Raw genomic sequence first — 12,697 nt, 5'->3', positions numbered from 1 at the left:
TTTGGAGCTTTTGCCATACATGATGATAGTGACTATTACCACTTACCCTCCACTTTTTAAGATTGGTGGGACAAGCCAACCATGCTGATTGTATTTTTCCTGTAAAGGTGCTGTCTAGTTCCTTATGAAGATTGAGAATAGTTTTTTAAGAGGTTCCCAATTCAAGCACCAAAAAAATGAATTAAGTTTTCATTTAATTAATTAAAGGTGGGAGACAGGATGCTATTCTATGGAATTTTGTAGAATTAAGCAATGGAAAAATGAATTAGCATCACTAGGGGGCAATAAAGCATAAGAAATATTTATGTCACTGAAGAAGAATGCAAGCAATGTCACACTTTCACTGTCAGAGCCACTTATGTTATGACCTGAACAGCTTGCATAGGCAAATACCCCTGAGTTTCTCCAACTGTGTTTTATTGCCAGTCTTGCCTCATGGATTATAGATTTCCCCAAAATTATTTATTGTATGCGTGTATTAATGTATTTAATGTATATTGTAAATGCATATGTAAAACTTTGCATATAATTTTGTGTTGCTTAGCCTGCATTTTTTCACAATAAAATGGCAATATTTGACATTTGCATGTAATTTTTGTTTCTGAACAACGCTGAATTCAAGTGTAATGTTTTGCAAAGGCTTGCCAGTTCTGCACCACTAAAATAAAGCTGCATAGTACTAGAAAATTTAAACCTGAAGCTCACTGTCTCTCCCTCTGTCCCTTTCAGCCTCTGTAATCTTCAACTCAGATTGGTTACGAATGTTCCAGATGACCGCTGCTCCAGTACTCTTCAGATACGAGGTTCATTATTAACAATTTTTTTTTCCATCTTCCTGGTGTCCTGCTGGTACTATATAACTGTTTACTGGTAGAAAGGTAAGTAGACCATTAAAAAAATAAGGTGATGTAAGACAATTTTTGGGGCACAGTTATGGTATAAACTATGTTTGCGTTAGATTTCTTAATGGAAATTCTTGGAGATATGAATGATCTTGAAAGTATTTAGAAGTTCTGGTCTTGTCTGCTGTCCTTCAGGCCTTTCTGCCAGGCTTTTCCTGCTCTTCTCCAGTCTGTCATTTTCTCGTGTATTCTTTGACTAAAGCTATCCTGGCTATAGAATATTAATCATATAAATGCTCTCTGGGCTTTCCTTTGACTTTCAAACCCTGATTCTTTTCAAAACAGGCTAGCAGAAAGTAGCATGCCAAGTGGGCCGGAATATTATTTTACACACTCTGAGTGACCCAAGCAAGATTTCTGGGGAAAAGAAGTGGTGTATACATTATGATACAAACCTGCAACAATTTTTTGCATATTCTCTAAGCAATTTAACATATTTCATTTAAAAAATACTAAAGAAATAAATAAATGCTCACTTTACGTTTAGACCAGGCTAGGTCCTTAGATTTGAAATGTTTTTGGACAGACTGTTAAATTAAGCCCCCTCAGTATCTAGTGTGGCTGCACAGCAAACACCTGCCATGTAGTTACTTTGTATAGCGGAGTAAATTTCAGTTTCTGTTCATCCACGTAAATGAATTCTAAGAGCATCAGAATGATGAGGTGTGTCTTTTTTGGAAACCTAGTTGATGTTATTTCTATTGTAATTTTACAGGCTTATTTATTTATTTATTTTTAATGGTTATATCATTTTAGTACATTTCTCTTGTTCCTTTTTCCTGGTGACCCTTAAAGAGATGCATGGGTAGCACTACCAGGTATCATTTCCTAATGCACGAGCCCCCAAAATGTTTTTCAGAGGTTTAATGTTACACAGACTGACTGCTTCCATTTAACTAGCTTCTCCGGGAAGGGATTGCTCTCCCCTTTATCTGATCTAGGAGCTGGTAATTAGTAACTGTATAGCAGAACCCAACCCCCCAGCATTTAAGCTGCCCCTTCACATTTTGAGAGCTTCTAGTCCACCTTGGGGAAGGTAATCCATTTGATTATAGTCAATAGTTGGTCAAATCAGCTGGCTACCGACTTAGCCCTGAGATGTGCTGCAATGTATTTAAAATCCAGGACATAATAAACAAAATACTATCAGAAGCACTTCTGTTTCTTTCAGAACAAATAAGACTGTTAATTGGCTTTGAGAAATTTCCTATCTGATTGAAGATGTTGATGAACATACAAATTTAAATCCTCCATGAAAGTTATTTGACTCCTTTGTTTGTCTTTTGCCTGGAAATAATTGTGGTTGGTTACAGCTGTTGATTGTATAAGTTACTGTTCTTCATCTATTCCTTCTGGCTTTTTAATTCATTACTTGGGAAATTCCCATTGTGTTGTGTCCAGGAATAGTCTACTGTCTTTATATGGGCAAGTTAAACATCTCTGTCTTACAGGAGTACCGTGGCTGAGGAAAGGGTTGGATACTGTAATAATGTTTACCTTTAGTTTTAGCACATATTAGCACGCTTCACAGAAGGACTGTATGTATTTTACTAAAGGCAGCAGAGCCCTTAGCACAGTCAGGCTCCAGATGTTACAATGAATGTAGCATAGATCTAGTGTACATAGCATGGCTTTGTTTAAAAACAGATAAACATGAAAAAGCACACAAAACAAACAAAAAAAGACACCAGAGTTATAAACTACGTCTCTATCATATATATGCAGTGAATGTGGTATCCACCTGAATCAAAGTCTGCTAGGAACAAATAATAGAATATTCTACAATCTGTATGTTGTTCTTTAAAAGTATATTTCAAGTTAGCTAGTGCTGTTTAGAAAGTATTTGCTCTAAACTGCAGGCAGATCTGGCAACTTGAAACAGGAAACTTCCTGGCTGCTGCTGCAGATCTCTGACTTCTACCCAGAGTAAACCTCTGTGCTCTGCAAAAGCAACATTGACTAGCTGATGAATCAACAGGCAGGGGGCTGCTCTAGGAAGATCAGTTTGCAATTGTGCCCTTGTTGTTTTACACCACGCCCCCACACATTATGTGAAACATGAATTTGTAGGGGAGGATCACATTCAGCACCGACTCAGGATTTCTTTCCGAGTTCAAGAAGTGTTCCTAGGAGTTTGGTGAGTACTTGGTAACGTACTTTGTTTTACTAATCTTTTTTTAGCTGGTAGAAAAGTGTCTGCTGTTAGGTTTTATTTACAATGTGAGAGGTGCAGTACTCAAATATTTAGATTCACAGTCCAGCAATATGTGCTGCAAAAAGGAAGAGTTACAGTTTAGAGATCTGAAACAGGACAGACAGCAATTAATGTAGCTTTACTGATATTAATGCAATTCAGCTTTGCTTTTCAGAATGCCAGATTAAGATATTTTTAGCTGCAAATAAGTTGAAGATTTTTCAAGCAAAGCCATTAGTTGCAGTTTGAAGGGAAAAAAGAAAAAAAAAAAAAAGCTCTTATTAATAAAAAAAAATTCCTCTCATACAGCGACTTCAAGGGAGGCTTGACTCAGACTTGATTCTGCAGGGCTATTTCATATCCTTCTAAGGTTCGTAACGTTTGAAGCAAATAATACTACGAGAGCATTTGAGGAGAGTCGAATTAATCTGTTTTTAGTACAAACCTATTTCACTCACAGTGTATTATAGAAATTATCAATTAAGTAAACACTTGAGTAATAAACAGGATAGTGAATGAGGCTTGCAGACTTCGGTGGTCTGACCATCACTCATGTCTTCTTTAATATCTTATTTAAGGATATGCCTAAAATTCATTTTCAGTGTTTCATGAAAAACAATGATGCTAGACTGTATTGAAAACAACAACAAAAGCAAAGACTAATCTAAAATTTTAAATAATGGTTCTAGAAAATATTTATATAACTTGAAAGAGGAAAAGGCATATAACAATGAGAAAAGTAGAGTAGAGAGGACAGCATTTTAGAAGGGGGGAGAGCATGTGAAAGGTCAGTGTGACTCAGTACTATAGAAATTAGTCATCAAAGTACTTCATGGAAAACATATAAAGATATAAACCTTCCTTCCTGAAGGCCTTACGGACAGTTGCAAAGACAGGAAGTCCAAGCTGTCAGTACAGATATGAACATCTGAGGCAAGTTTAAGTAATTTGTAGGCATCTACTTGGGAAAAATTGTCCTTCTTTTGTAACCTTCTTCATGTTCTTAAATTCTACTAGAAGAGAGTTTGTGATCACCTGTAAAGGTGACAAATACCTCTATCCTCAGTGAATTCATTTGGATTATTGTTTAAGCTGAATTTGCAATCTGTAATCATTAAAAAGTTTACACTGTGCATAATGCATTCAGGTAGAACAGCATTAAGGAGCTGAGGATGAGAATGCATGCTGCTCTAGCCTCTTTTCCTACCAAATACCTAAATTGTCATTAAAAGGTAGTCACGTGAGCAATCACTTGATAAATCCATATATTTAGTTTTTTTAATATAGCTTTTGTGATAGAAAATATTCAACTATACTTTAAATTGACTTCCTTTCTGAAAGTAAACTTTGAATAATTCAGTAATTCAGTTTATCCTTACTTTGTGTGCTGTTTGACTTGCAGTCTGTAGATGAATTTCAGCTATCAGTGTAGTTCTATGATCTTCACAGTGCTTTTAGCCTTTCAGCGCGGTGTCCACACTTACTAATACTGCTAATGACAACTCAGTTGTAACTCATCTAGTTAATATTATAAATGCAGTCTAAGTTTCAACTGTAATTTTATGGTCTTCTCAATTTAGGGCTGCTTGAGCAATTAATGTAATGCAATTTAATAATTTTCTTTGATATTGGATGTTTAGTGGTCAAAATACTAACTTGTTAATTTATTAAAGGTAGAGTATTGTATTTGAAGGGCCATGAGGTGGAATATACCTAAAGAGGAGGCAGAATTTCTCTTAGAGGACATGTCCAGAGACTGAGGGAAAGTTAGTCCAAGATGCAATGTGACTATGAGGCAAAGCCAAGGTGTAAAAGAGCACACTTAGAATCTATTAGAAAAGATATCCAGAGTGGTTAGAGAAACTGTAATATAACCACTTGCTAAAGCAGACCCACAGTTAGAGAAGAATTACTGGGTTCCAGATCAAGCTTCAAGAACTGTTTATGTTTCTCCAGTAAACTATCCATGCTAAATACATCAACAGTAGCAAACACTAGTATTGAGATTTTATGTCTGGTACAGGGTCACCAATATCTTTAATCTTATTCTTCTGGCTCTGTAAACCTTAAATTACTTCAGTGCAGAGCACACAAATAAAGCCATGGAATTAAGATAGGTTCCGGAAGCTTGACTATGAAGTCTCTGGACAAAAAGAGGAATTGATGCTGTCTTTCACATTTTGGAAGCTATTCTGGTTCCAACATTTACTCTATAAAGATGATTCTAGCAGTAACTTTCTCCTGCAAAGCGGTAGTTTCCAGAAGCACTTTGCAAGTATATTGATTTTGTTGTCTATTATGTTGGTTGTTGTGTATTCAGAATTTGTGGGCAGTGTCGGCCAGAGAGAGTGTGCAAAAACAGGAAAATAATAAATAGAAACAAAAACTAACATAGTAGAGTTTACAAGCCTAAAGGATTACAGGAGTCTTGTATACTGCAATTTTGGAGCAAGTTTTTATGATCCACTACCAATACCTACTGCTTTTTGTTTGGACTCAATTTTGAACAGTCTTCTCTCTTAAAAACTAGGAGAAACTGACCATTCCTAAAGAAACAAAAACTGCATAGGTGTGTTTTTGTCAGGATTGGAAATGGGGTCTGAATATCTACAGATGTCCACATTTAAACTAGGGAGAACTACCCTGTTTTCTTTTTTGTTTCTTTTCTTTTTAAAGAACAAGAAGAGGACGAACTCCCCCATTTCTTATTTGTTTATCTTATGAAGCTGTATTTATTTTACTTTACAAGAGTATGGGACAAAGTTTCCCTGGGGACAGAATGAAGCAAAACCATATGGGAAGTCATACAATTCCTTTCCTGTCATAGTTACTTCACAGTAAAATGGATTTATTTTTAGTCTTTAATTTTTGCTCACAACTGTGATCAGTTTCCACAGGGCTTTCCCCCCCCCCCCTTGCTGCTAATGCAACTGTACATTTTCTTCTGTTAGTGCTGTTGTCACCTTCTGTGGTGTGTGCCATGCACAGATGATTATACCCTCTAAGTTACTCAGTTAATTTAATTTGCTCTTTAGAGAAAAAAAAAAAATAATACTAGGCCTTTTAATGTGTTGACCCTTGATTCAAGAAAATTAAACAACCTTCTTGCAGAATACAGAGATTTCCATGATGATTTTACAATAACTATATTGAAAACAGTCATTGCGACAAGTAGTTTAGAAATACTTGAATTGTATGAAAGAAGTGCTTCACTGGTGCAGTTTGCATTAACATAAAGGTGTGCATTAGCATTTTTCTGTGAACACTTTCTACTTCTCTCCTGTGTAACTGTTAATCATTTTTTAAGTTTCCCTGCCTCCCCTCCATGGCTTTGTCAAGTTCAAGTTCATGTCCCTTCTCTGTCTGGCTTGCCATGTTGTTTTATTTTGGTTTTGAGTATCAGCAGGGCAATAATCTGAGGCAGTTTAAAGTGGGCGGTATTCCCAGTGGTCATAATTGCAGCATTAACCGTGCAGTAATCCAAAGCTCACACACCCACTGAGGTTAAAATTTGTGCTGTATCCACCTGAGAATCGTAGGATGAGCTAAACTTGATTATTGGCAGAAGAAGAAAATTATTTTGATGTTGGGTATGTGTGCAAAACGTGATTTATGATGAGGTTTCATAATGTTAATTGTCAGGTAGGGTTAAAATCAATCATGAGACTTTCCGTTGTGGCAGATGGTTTGCTCCTGTGCCTCTCCATAATAGCTGACAGCTTCACATAAGAGCAATCAAGTGGGTATATTTCTGTAGTATGTTGAATTTTAAAATGCACGCACCTGAATTGATAAGAGATTTACAGCACTGAAATGATTCAGTCTGTTGGAAAAGCACGGGTTTGACAGTGTGGTTGTGGTAGGCTTTTGGTTGTTTTTAGATGTGTGAAATAATGTACCTTAGTGATTTGATTTATTACATGTTTAAAAGTAATTTGGTAGGAACAAATACTTCCTTTCACTGTTGAAAGCTATGTCACAATGAAAACAGGTATGGATATGAGTAAAGATTTACCTCAGATTGCAACACAATGTGTTACAAAGATGCAGTTGTCTCATATAAAGTAATAACTGACTTGTTAATTCTTTACCTTGATTTGCATCCTCTGTCTTCTATGAGGTGGAAATTGAAATTCATTTAACGTACAATGGGGCTTCTCTGCTGCAAGTATGAGGAAGGAAACAGGCAGGTGGAATATAGAAACTAAATACAACAACTTGTTGCATTAACATCTCTTCTAGACAGGAGATTCTCTGCTAAGTAGATCTTTACAAAGATGGACTGATGTGTTAGTGTACAACTGCCATGGTGCTTTCTCAGTCTTTTTCACCTGTGAAGCCGCATCTAAATGGAAACTACATATTGCTTCAGTGTAATTTTGCACAAAGAAAAATCTTTGTCAAGGCAGTACTGCCAGAGTGGTGGAAGAGGGATAATCCCTCTCACTACTGAATGGAAATAAAATGGTTTGTTTTACTTTATAAACCATTCTGATGTATGTTGTTAAATCAACATGCGACTCTGGAAATAAATCTTAGCAGGAGTCTAGTTTGGTAAGGCTAGGAAGGTGGCTTAATTCTTACATGCTCGCTGAATGTAATGTGCCATTGTTCTGAAAAACAGGAACTAGGAAGGAAAAAATACTAAAACTCAGACCCTTAGTAACTATCGCCCTAGGACAATGACATGTAGAGAATAAAAGTACTACTGACACATTGTGAAAACATTGTGGGGTATGTCTTACCCAACAGAAAAAGAAATGTTGGTCAATGAAATTGACATGTTTCTTAGGCTAAGCTGGTGTTTTCAGGACTAGGATGCAGATGCATCTCAAAGATGTGTTTTGCATAGCCTGTGACTTGCCTTCCAATTTAAAGGGACATAATTTTATTAGAATTGATAAATGATGAGGAAGACAGTAAGTAAAAGTAATAATTGAAATAGCTGTAAAACAGCAAATACAGTAAAAAAGCTTTCAGGCAACCCACTGACTGAACAGACTGAGAGACAATGCTACAGGTATGTTCTATTAATCATCAATTGTATTCCTGGTGGTTGTTGCGAGATACTATAAGGTGAATATAATGCCTTAGAACTATGGTGAGCTAATAAAAGTCTGTTTTTATATCAGAGGTGCTATAATAAGGTCTAATAAGACTTCCTTATCTTTAACTTCAGGATGTGCTAAATTTAGCTTCTGACTACACATAGCCTATCTCCTGCTATTTGTTCTTCCATGTACTGTGTTCTTTGCTTTCTTCTTTCTTTTTTCCTCTCCCTTCCATTTCCTGGGCTGTCAGTGTGAATGAGTCACTTTTTGCAGTCATTACAGTGTCACTTGATGGCATTTTCTGAAACTGTCTGTTTCTGGTTTCTACGGAAATGCTAGCTTTTGTTTTGCTTTTTCCCATTAGCGAGTTAGAGATAAATACCATGCTGAAAAAATGGTTGTTTCTAAACATTCTGGTAACGGTAGAAGTTGTGCAGAACAGTCTGCAAAGTAAGTTTACATGAAAAAGGTCTCAGAGTGCAGCAAGTTTTTTACTTCTCTGGCCCTTTCTGCTAAAAAGATATAAATTTTTGTTATTTTCTTGTATTTTGGTAGAAGAGCAAAACAATTCTGGCTATGAAAGACAGGAAAGATCTTCATTGTGGAATTTGCCTTATTGCATGTGGTCTGCTTTGTCTAGCTTGGCAGAAGTGAGTGGCATTACTCACAAATGTAAGAGTTTAATTAAATCAGTAGCCAAGTTGCTGTGTTACCACTTGATTTCATTATAAAGACACTTAGGTGTTGTCTGTTTTTTAGATAGAAAGATGTCTCTAAACGCTGGTTAGTTGACAAGCAGCTAACTGCCAGTTCCTAAGGAAAGATTGTTAAGAATTCAAGGAATTTACCTTACTGGTATTTTGATGTATAGAAAAACCAGTATTAATGCTGAACTGGCCCCTGCCTGTTCTTGATAAGAACCTTGCTGGACTAAGGGGCTGTCTGTACTCCCAAAATGTTCCACATTTTGGTCTTAATAATCAGGCCATTTAACATGAATTACTGTGGATTCAAAACATGTCCCATCTTTCCCATGATGTGCAGTCCTTCACTCAAGTTCTTTGAATATTTTACTGAGCTGAATATTTTATGATATTTTATCCAGCTTGAATGGTTTTATCTAGATTAAATGTCAAACTATCACCATCTTTATTTACATGATCCTGCTGAAGAATTGTACAGTTAATTACTTGAAGTGTTTGACTTAAGATGTCTCCCTGTGCAGTTTTTTCTTAATTGTGAATTTATTTTAGAGTTCATTAGTTTCTAATTAATATAAATCAGATGTGTCTGAAATCATAAAGACAGTATTAGACAACTTCACTTTACTTTGCACGGAGTTCTTTTATTCCCCTTTAAAGCGTGGCTTGCTTTTTTTCAGACCGTGAATAAAGACATTTACCATAACTATTTACCTAAATCTAGAATAAGAACATAAAAATGTTGTCAGACCTTGCAGCTCATCATTTTGCATAGAAGAAAGTCTTGTTTTGAGCTAAATGCATCATAAGAGGTGTTCTTTTTCTGGAAATCATAGAGGGACCTATAAAAGCTGAATAGGAAGATTTTCAACTGTTCACTTTTAGCAGCACTGTAGTCAATAAAACTCCTTTTAGCCGCTTTCTCGGTTCATTTTGGATTTGGCTTGTGCTGTTATATGGTATTATTTTAGTTTGTTAAAACCTTTTCACTAATGGATGAGATTTATTTCTAGCATCTGCTGTCTCAAACATGATTTTTGCCAGTCTATAAACAGATCCTTCTGTGTGGATATTCTAGCATTAAATTCTGTCCAGGCACATAGAAGCTGATCGAATTTAGGAGAATCTTAATGAAACTTCAATGAAATAGCAGGACAAGGGGAAATGGATTTAAATTGAAAGAGGGTAGTTTTAGGTTGAATGTTAGGGGGAAGTTCTTTACTAGGAGAGTGGTGAGGTCCTGGAACAGGCTGCCCAGGGAGGTTGTGGATGCCCCGTCCTTGCAGGTGTTCAAGGCCAAGTTGGATGGGGCCCTGGGCAACCTGATCTAGTAATTGTGGAAGTTTGGTGGCCCTGCCTGCAGAGGGGTTGGAAATTCATGATCCTTGAGGTCCCTTCCAACCTGGGCCATTCTGTGATTGTGTGTGATTCTGTGAAATAGTGATGGTAATGCCATTGCCCTTGATCTTAAATGGTTATTTTTCTCTAAGTACTGAAGTGGGAATGTGCTTTTTGATTAACTGAAAAACTGAAAATTATCTGAGTAATGAGGAATTGAAATGTTCAGAATATCTTAAAAAGAGACTTGATTGTGTTCTTGCCAAGCCTGGAACTGCGAAGTATTGAGTGGTGAGCATTTGGCATTTCAGTAAAGATTCTTCTTTTCCTCTAATAGTACATTATTTGCAAAGATGTTAAGTGAGATAAAGTTGTAACAACGTGTTAGCAGGAAGGTAGAATTCCTAAAAAGGAATGATGAATGCACATATTCATCACTCATAAGTAAGAAACTTCTAAACAGACAAATAAAAGAGCAAGGCAGATAACTGAATTGGATACACAAGTAAATGCAGACAATAGCATTGACTGTTGTAGTTGAGTTTTGTCTGAAAAGCTGGAATGAACTGATGAGTCCATAACACAGTGCCATAGTTGGTGGTTTTCATTGTTGTCTTTTAGTTAAGGTTTTTGTAAGGTTATCCCACGGTCAGCCAAGTGAAACATATCCTTTTAGTACAAACACTGCTAGTTAGGAAAATAGTGAACATGCAGGGGGCGAACATTCATCAATTGAAGAGTGAGAAGTGAAAATTGTGTCTCTGATTTGGTGTTGAAGATACAATTGCAATTTCTGGTTCTGGCACATCTGAGTGGCTGTTACAAATTGGTGTTTTGTTTTGTTTTTTCTGTGTGTACTTCACCTTTCTGAGACATCCTTGCTTGCTTTGGTTTTCTTAGAAACTACAGTAATGTTTTACTTTTAACTTCGTAGCCAAAGATATATCAGTCAGAAAAGTTTAATCTCTTAAAGGTGACTCCTATTTGCCACATGCTATAGCTGTAGCGTCTCTAGCTCTCTCAATATAAGGCTATATGCAAAAATCAGTGCTACTCACAAATCCTCTTGCCCTCATCGTTTTAGCTTGTCTGCATCAGTTCTCTTCATAAACACGAGGACAATAATAGTAAATACAAAATAGTGCCTGTAGGAAAGGGACTTTCTAGTTATTAAGGTTTCTGTGAAGTTGATATTCAGTTACTTAGCCAAAGTTTAGTAAAATACTTAAAGAGAAAAAGGTATCTATAGGGAAGGAGATATTGGGTCTCTTATTTTATTAGAGAGTTCTCTAATGAACTTGTAATTAGTTTGGAAATATGTATTTCTAAAAAATTGAATCAAAGGTTTTCCGGAGGTGCTTTCATATACGTGTGTGCACAACTTGACCTTTGGCAACTTGAACTTGCCAATAGCTATGGAATAAAGATATTGTCTTTGTGTGAATGAGTATAGCCATACTGCTGTTATGTAGAAAAGAACAGCACTAGACTTACTAATTCAAGTATTCACTATTAAGAGGGTCTGCAAGATAGAAAATACTGCTTGCAAAGTTGAAGTTCATGTTGCAGAAGGTTCACTATCTGCTGTGAGTTGCAATTTCAAGGAACCCGGTATCTATAAAATGATGAAATAGTTGTTAAAAAACCAATCCTGAGCTTGACACCGAATCCCAGGTCTTCAGGTAGAGTAAAACTTATTTGGGAGAATTAGAAATGTCAATCAACCATGCATGTGTAGTTGACATTAAGAACTACTTTATATTACAAACTGGTACATTTTAATTAGTTATGAATTCTGGAAGATGGTTTAAAATCGTAGCTTAAAATAAAAGTAATAGCAGTGCCTCTAGTCATTACTGGAGACGGGATGAGAGACTTGCAATCCACTGAATACAAACAAAAAATCTTGTCCTGTTTCTCATTGATCTTACAATGTAATTATCCTAGTGTATCTTATATTCTTCTGGAAGCTTATAGTTTGTATATGTAAAACTATGTACTGCCTTGCTAATAATTCAAACAAAATTTGATGAACTTGATTCGAGTGTATGTTGTCTTTTTTTTTATTCAGGAAGATGAAAGGAAGAAAGAGAGGATGTTTCTTACCTCTAACCTTAATCCTGCTGTTTGTCTGTATCAGTGGGCATGCGACTGATGTCTCTGATGATGGAGAAGAAGAGGATGTTCTGGGTAAGACTTGACAGGAAACTATCTCACATTAAAACAAAACAACAACAAAAAACCAAAACACACCATGATAGAAGATGCTGTAGGTGTAATTCTGTACCTGGAAAATTTTCAAGGAAATTTGGAAGTTGAGTGTAAAACAGTGGTAAAAACAAACTGGGTTCTAAGCAGTTGGGAGCAGCTTGGATTTTGCATTAAGCTCTAGCAAAATTATTAGCCAAGTGTAAGGACTTGAGTTTTTCTTGCTTTCTGAAACCCCTAATGCTAATCAAATCTGGTATTTGATGTCCAGATTACTCCCTCTTCAGTTTCCCTGGAAAACTT

General features: G+C 36.2%; 1 protein-coding gene across 2 annotated transcripts in view; it reads left to right on the top strand.

Moving 5' to 3' along the window:
• TFPI (tissue factor pathway inhibitor) overlaps positions 1 to 12,697 on the top strand; it is a 55,197-nt gene that overhangs the window by 26,625 nt on the left and 15,875 nt on the right. Inside the window, exons 14-16 of one of the 2 annotated variants that reach the window (XM_072342286.1) lie at positions 730 to 878; positions 2,762 to 3,039; positions 12,258 to 12,376. In XM_072342286.1, the coding sequence (XP_072198387.1) occupies positions 12,262 to 12,376 (115 nt within the window). In that variant the 5' untranslated portion in view covers positions 730 to 878; positions 2,762 to 3,039; positions 12,258 to 12,261. Of the gene's footprint in view, positions 1 to 729; positions 879 to 2,700; positions 3,040 to 12,257; positions 12,377 to 12,697 lie in introns of those variants that run through there. The other variant, XM_072342285.1, reaches the window with a different exon arrangement.

This window comes from Excalfactoria chinensis, chromosome 7, assembly GCF_039878825.1.
Source record: "Excalfactoria chinensis isolate bCotChi1 chromosome 7, bCotChi1.hap2, whole genome shotgun sequence".
NCBI lineage: Eukaryota > Metazoa > Chordata > Aves > Galliformes > Phasianidae > Excalfactoria > Excalfactoria chinensis.
This window is presented reverse-complemented; position numbering and strand designations above follow the sequence as displayed.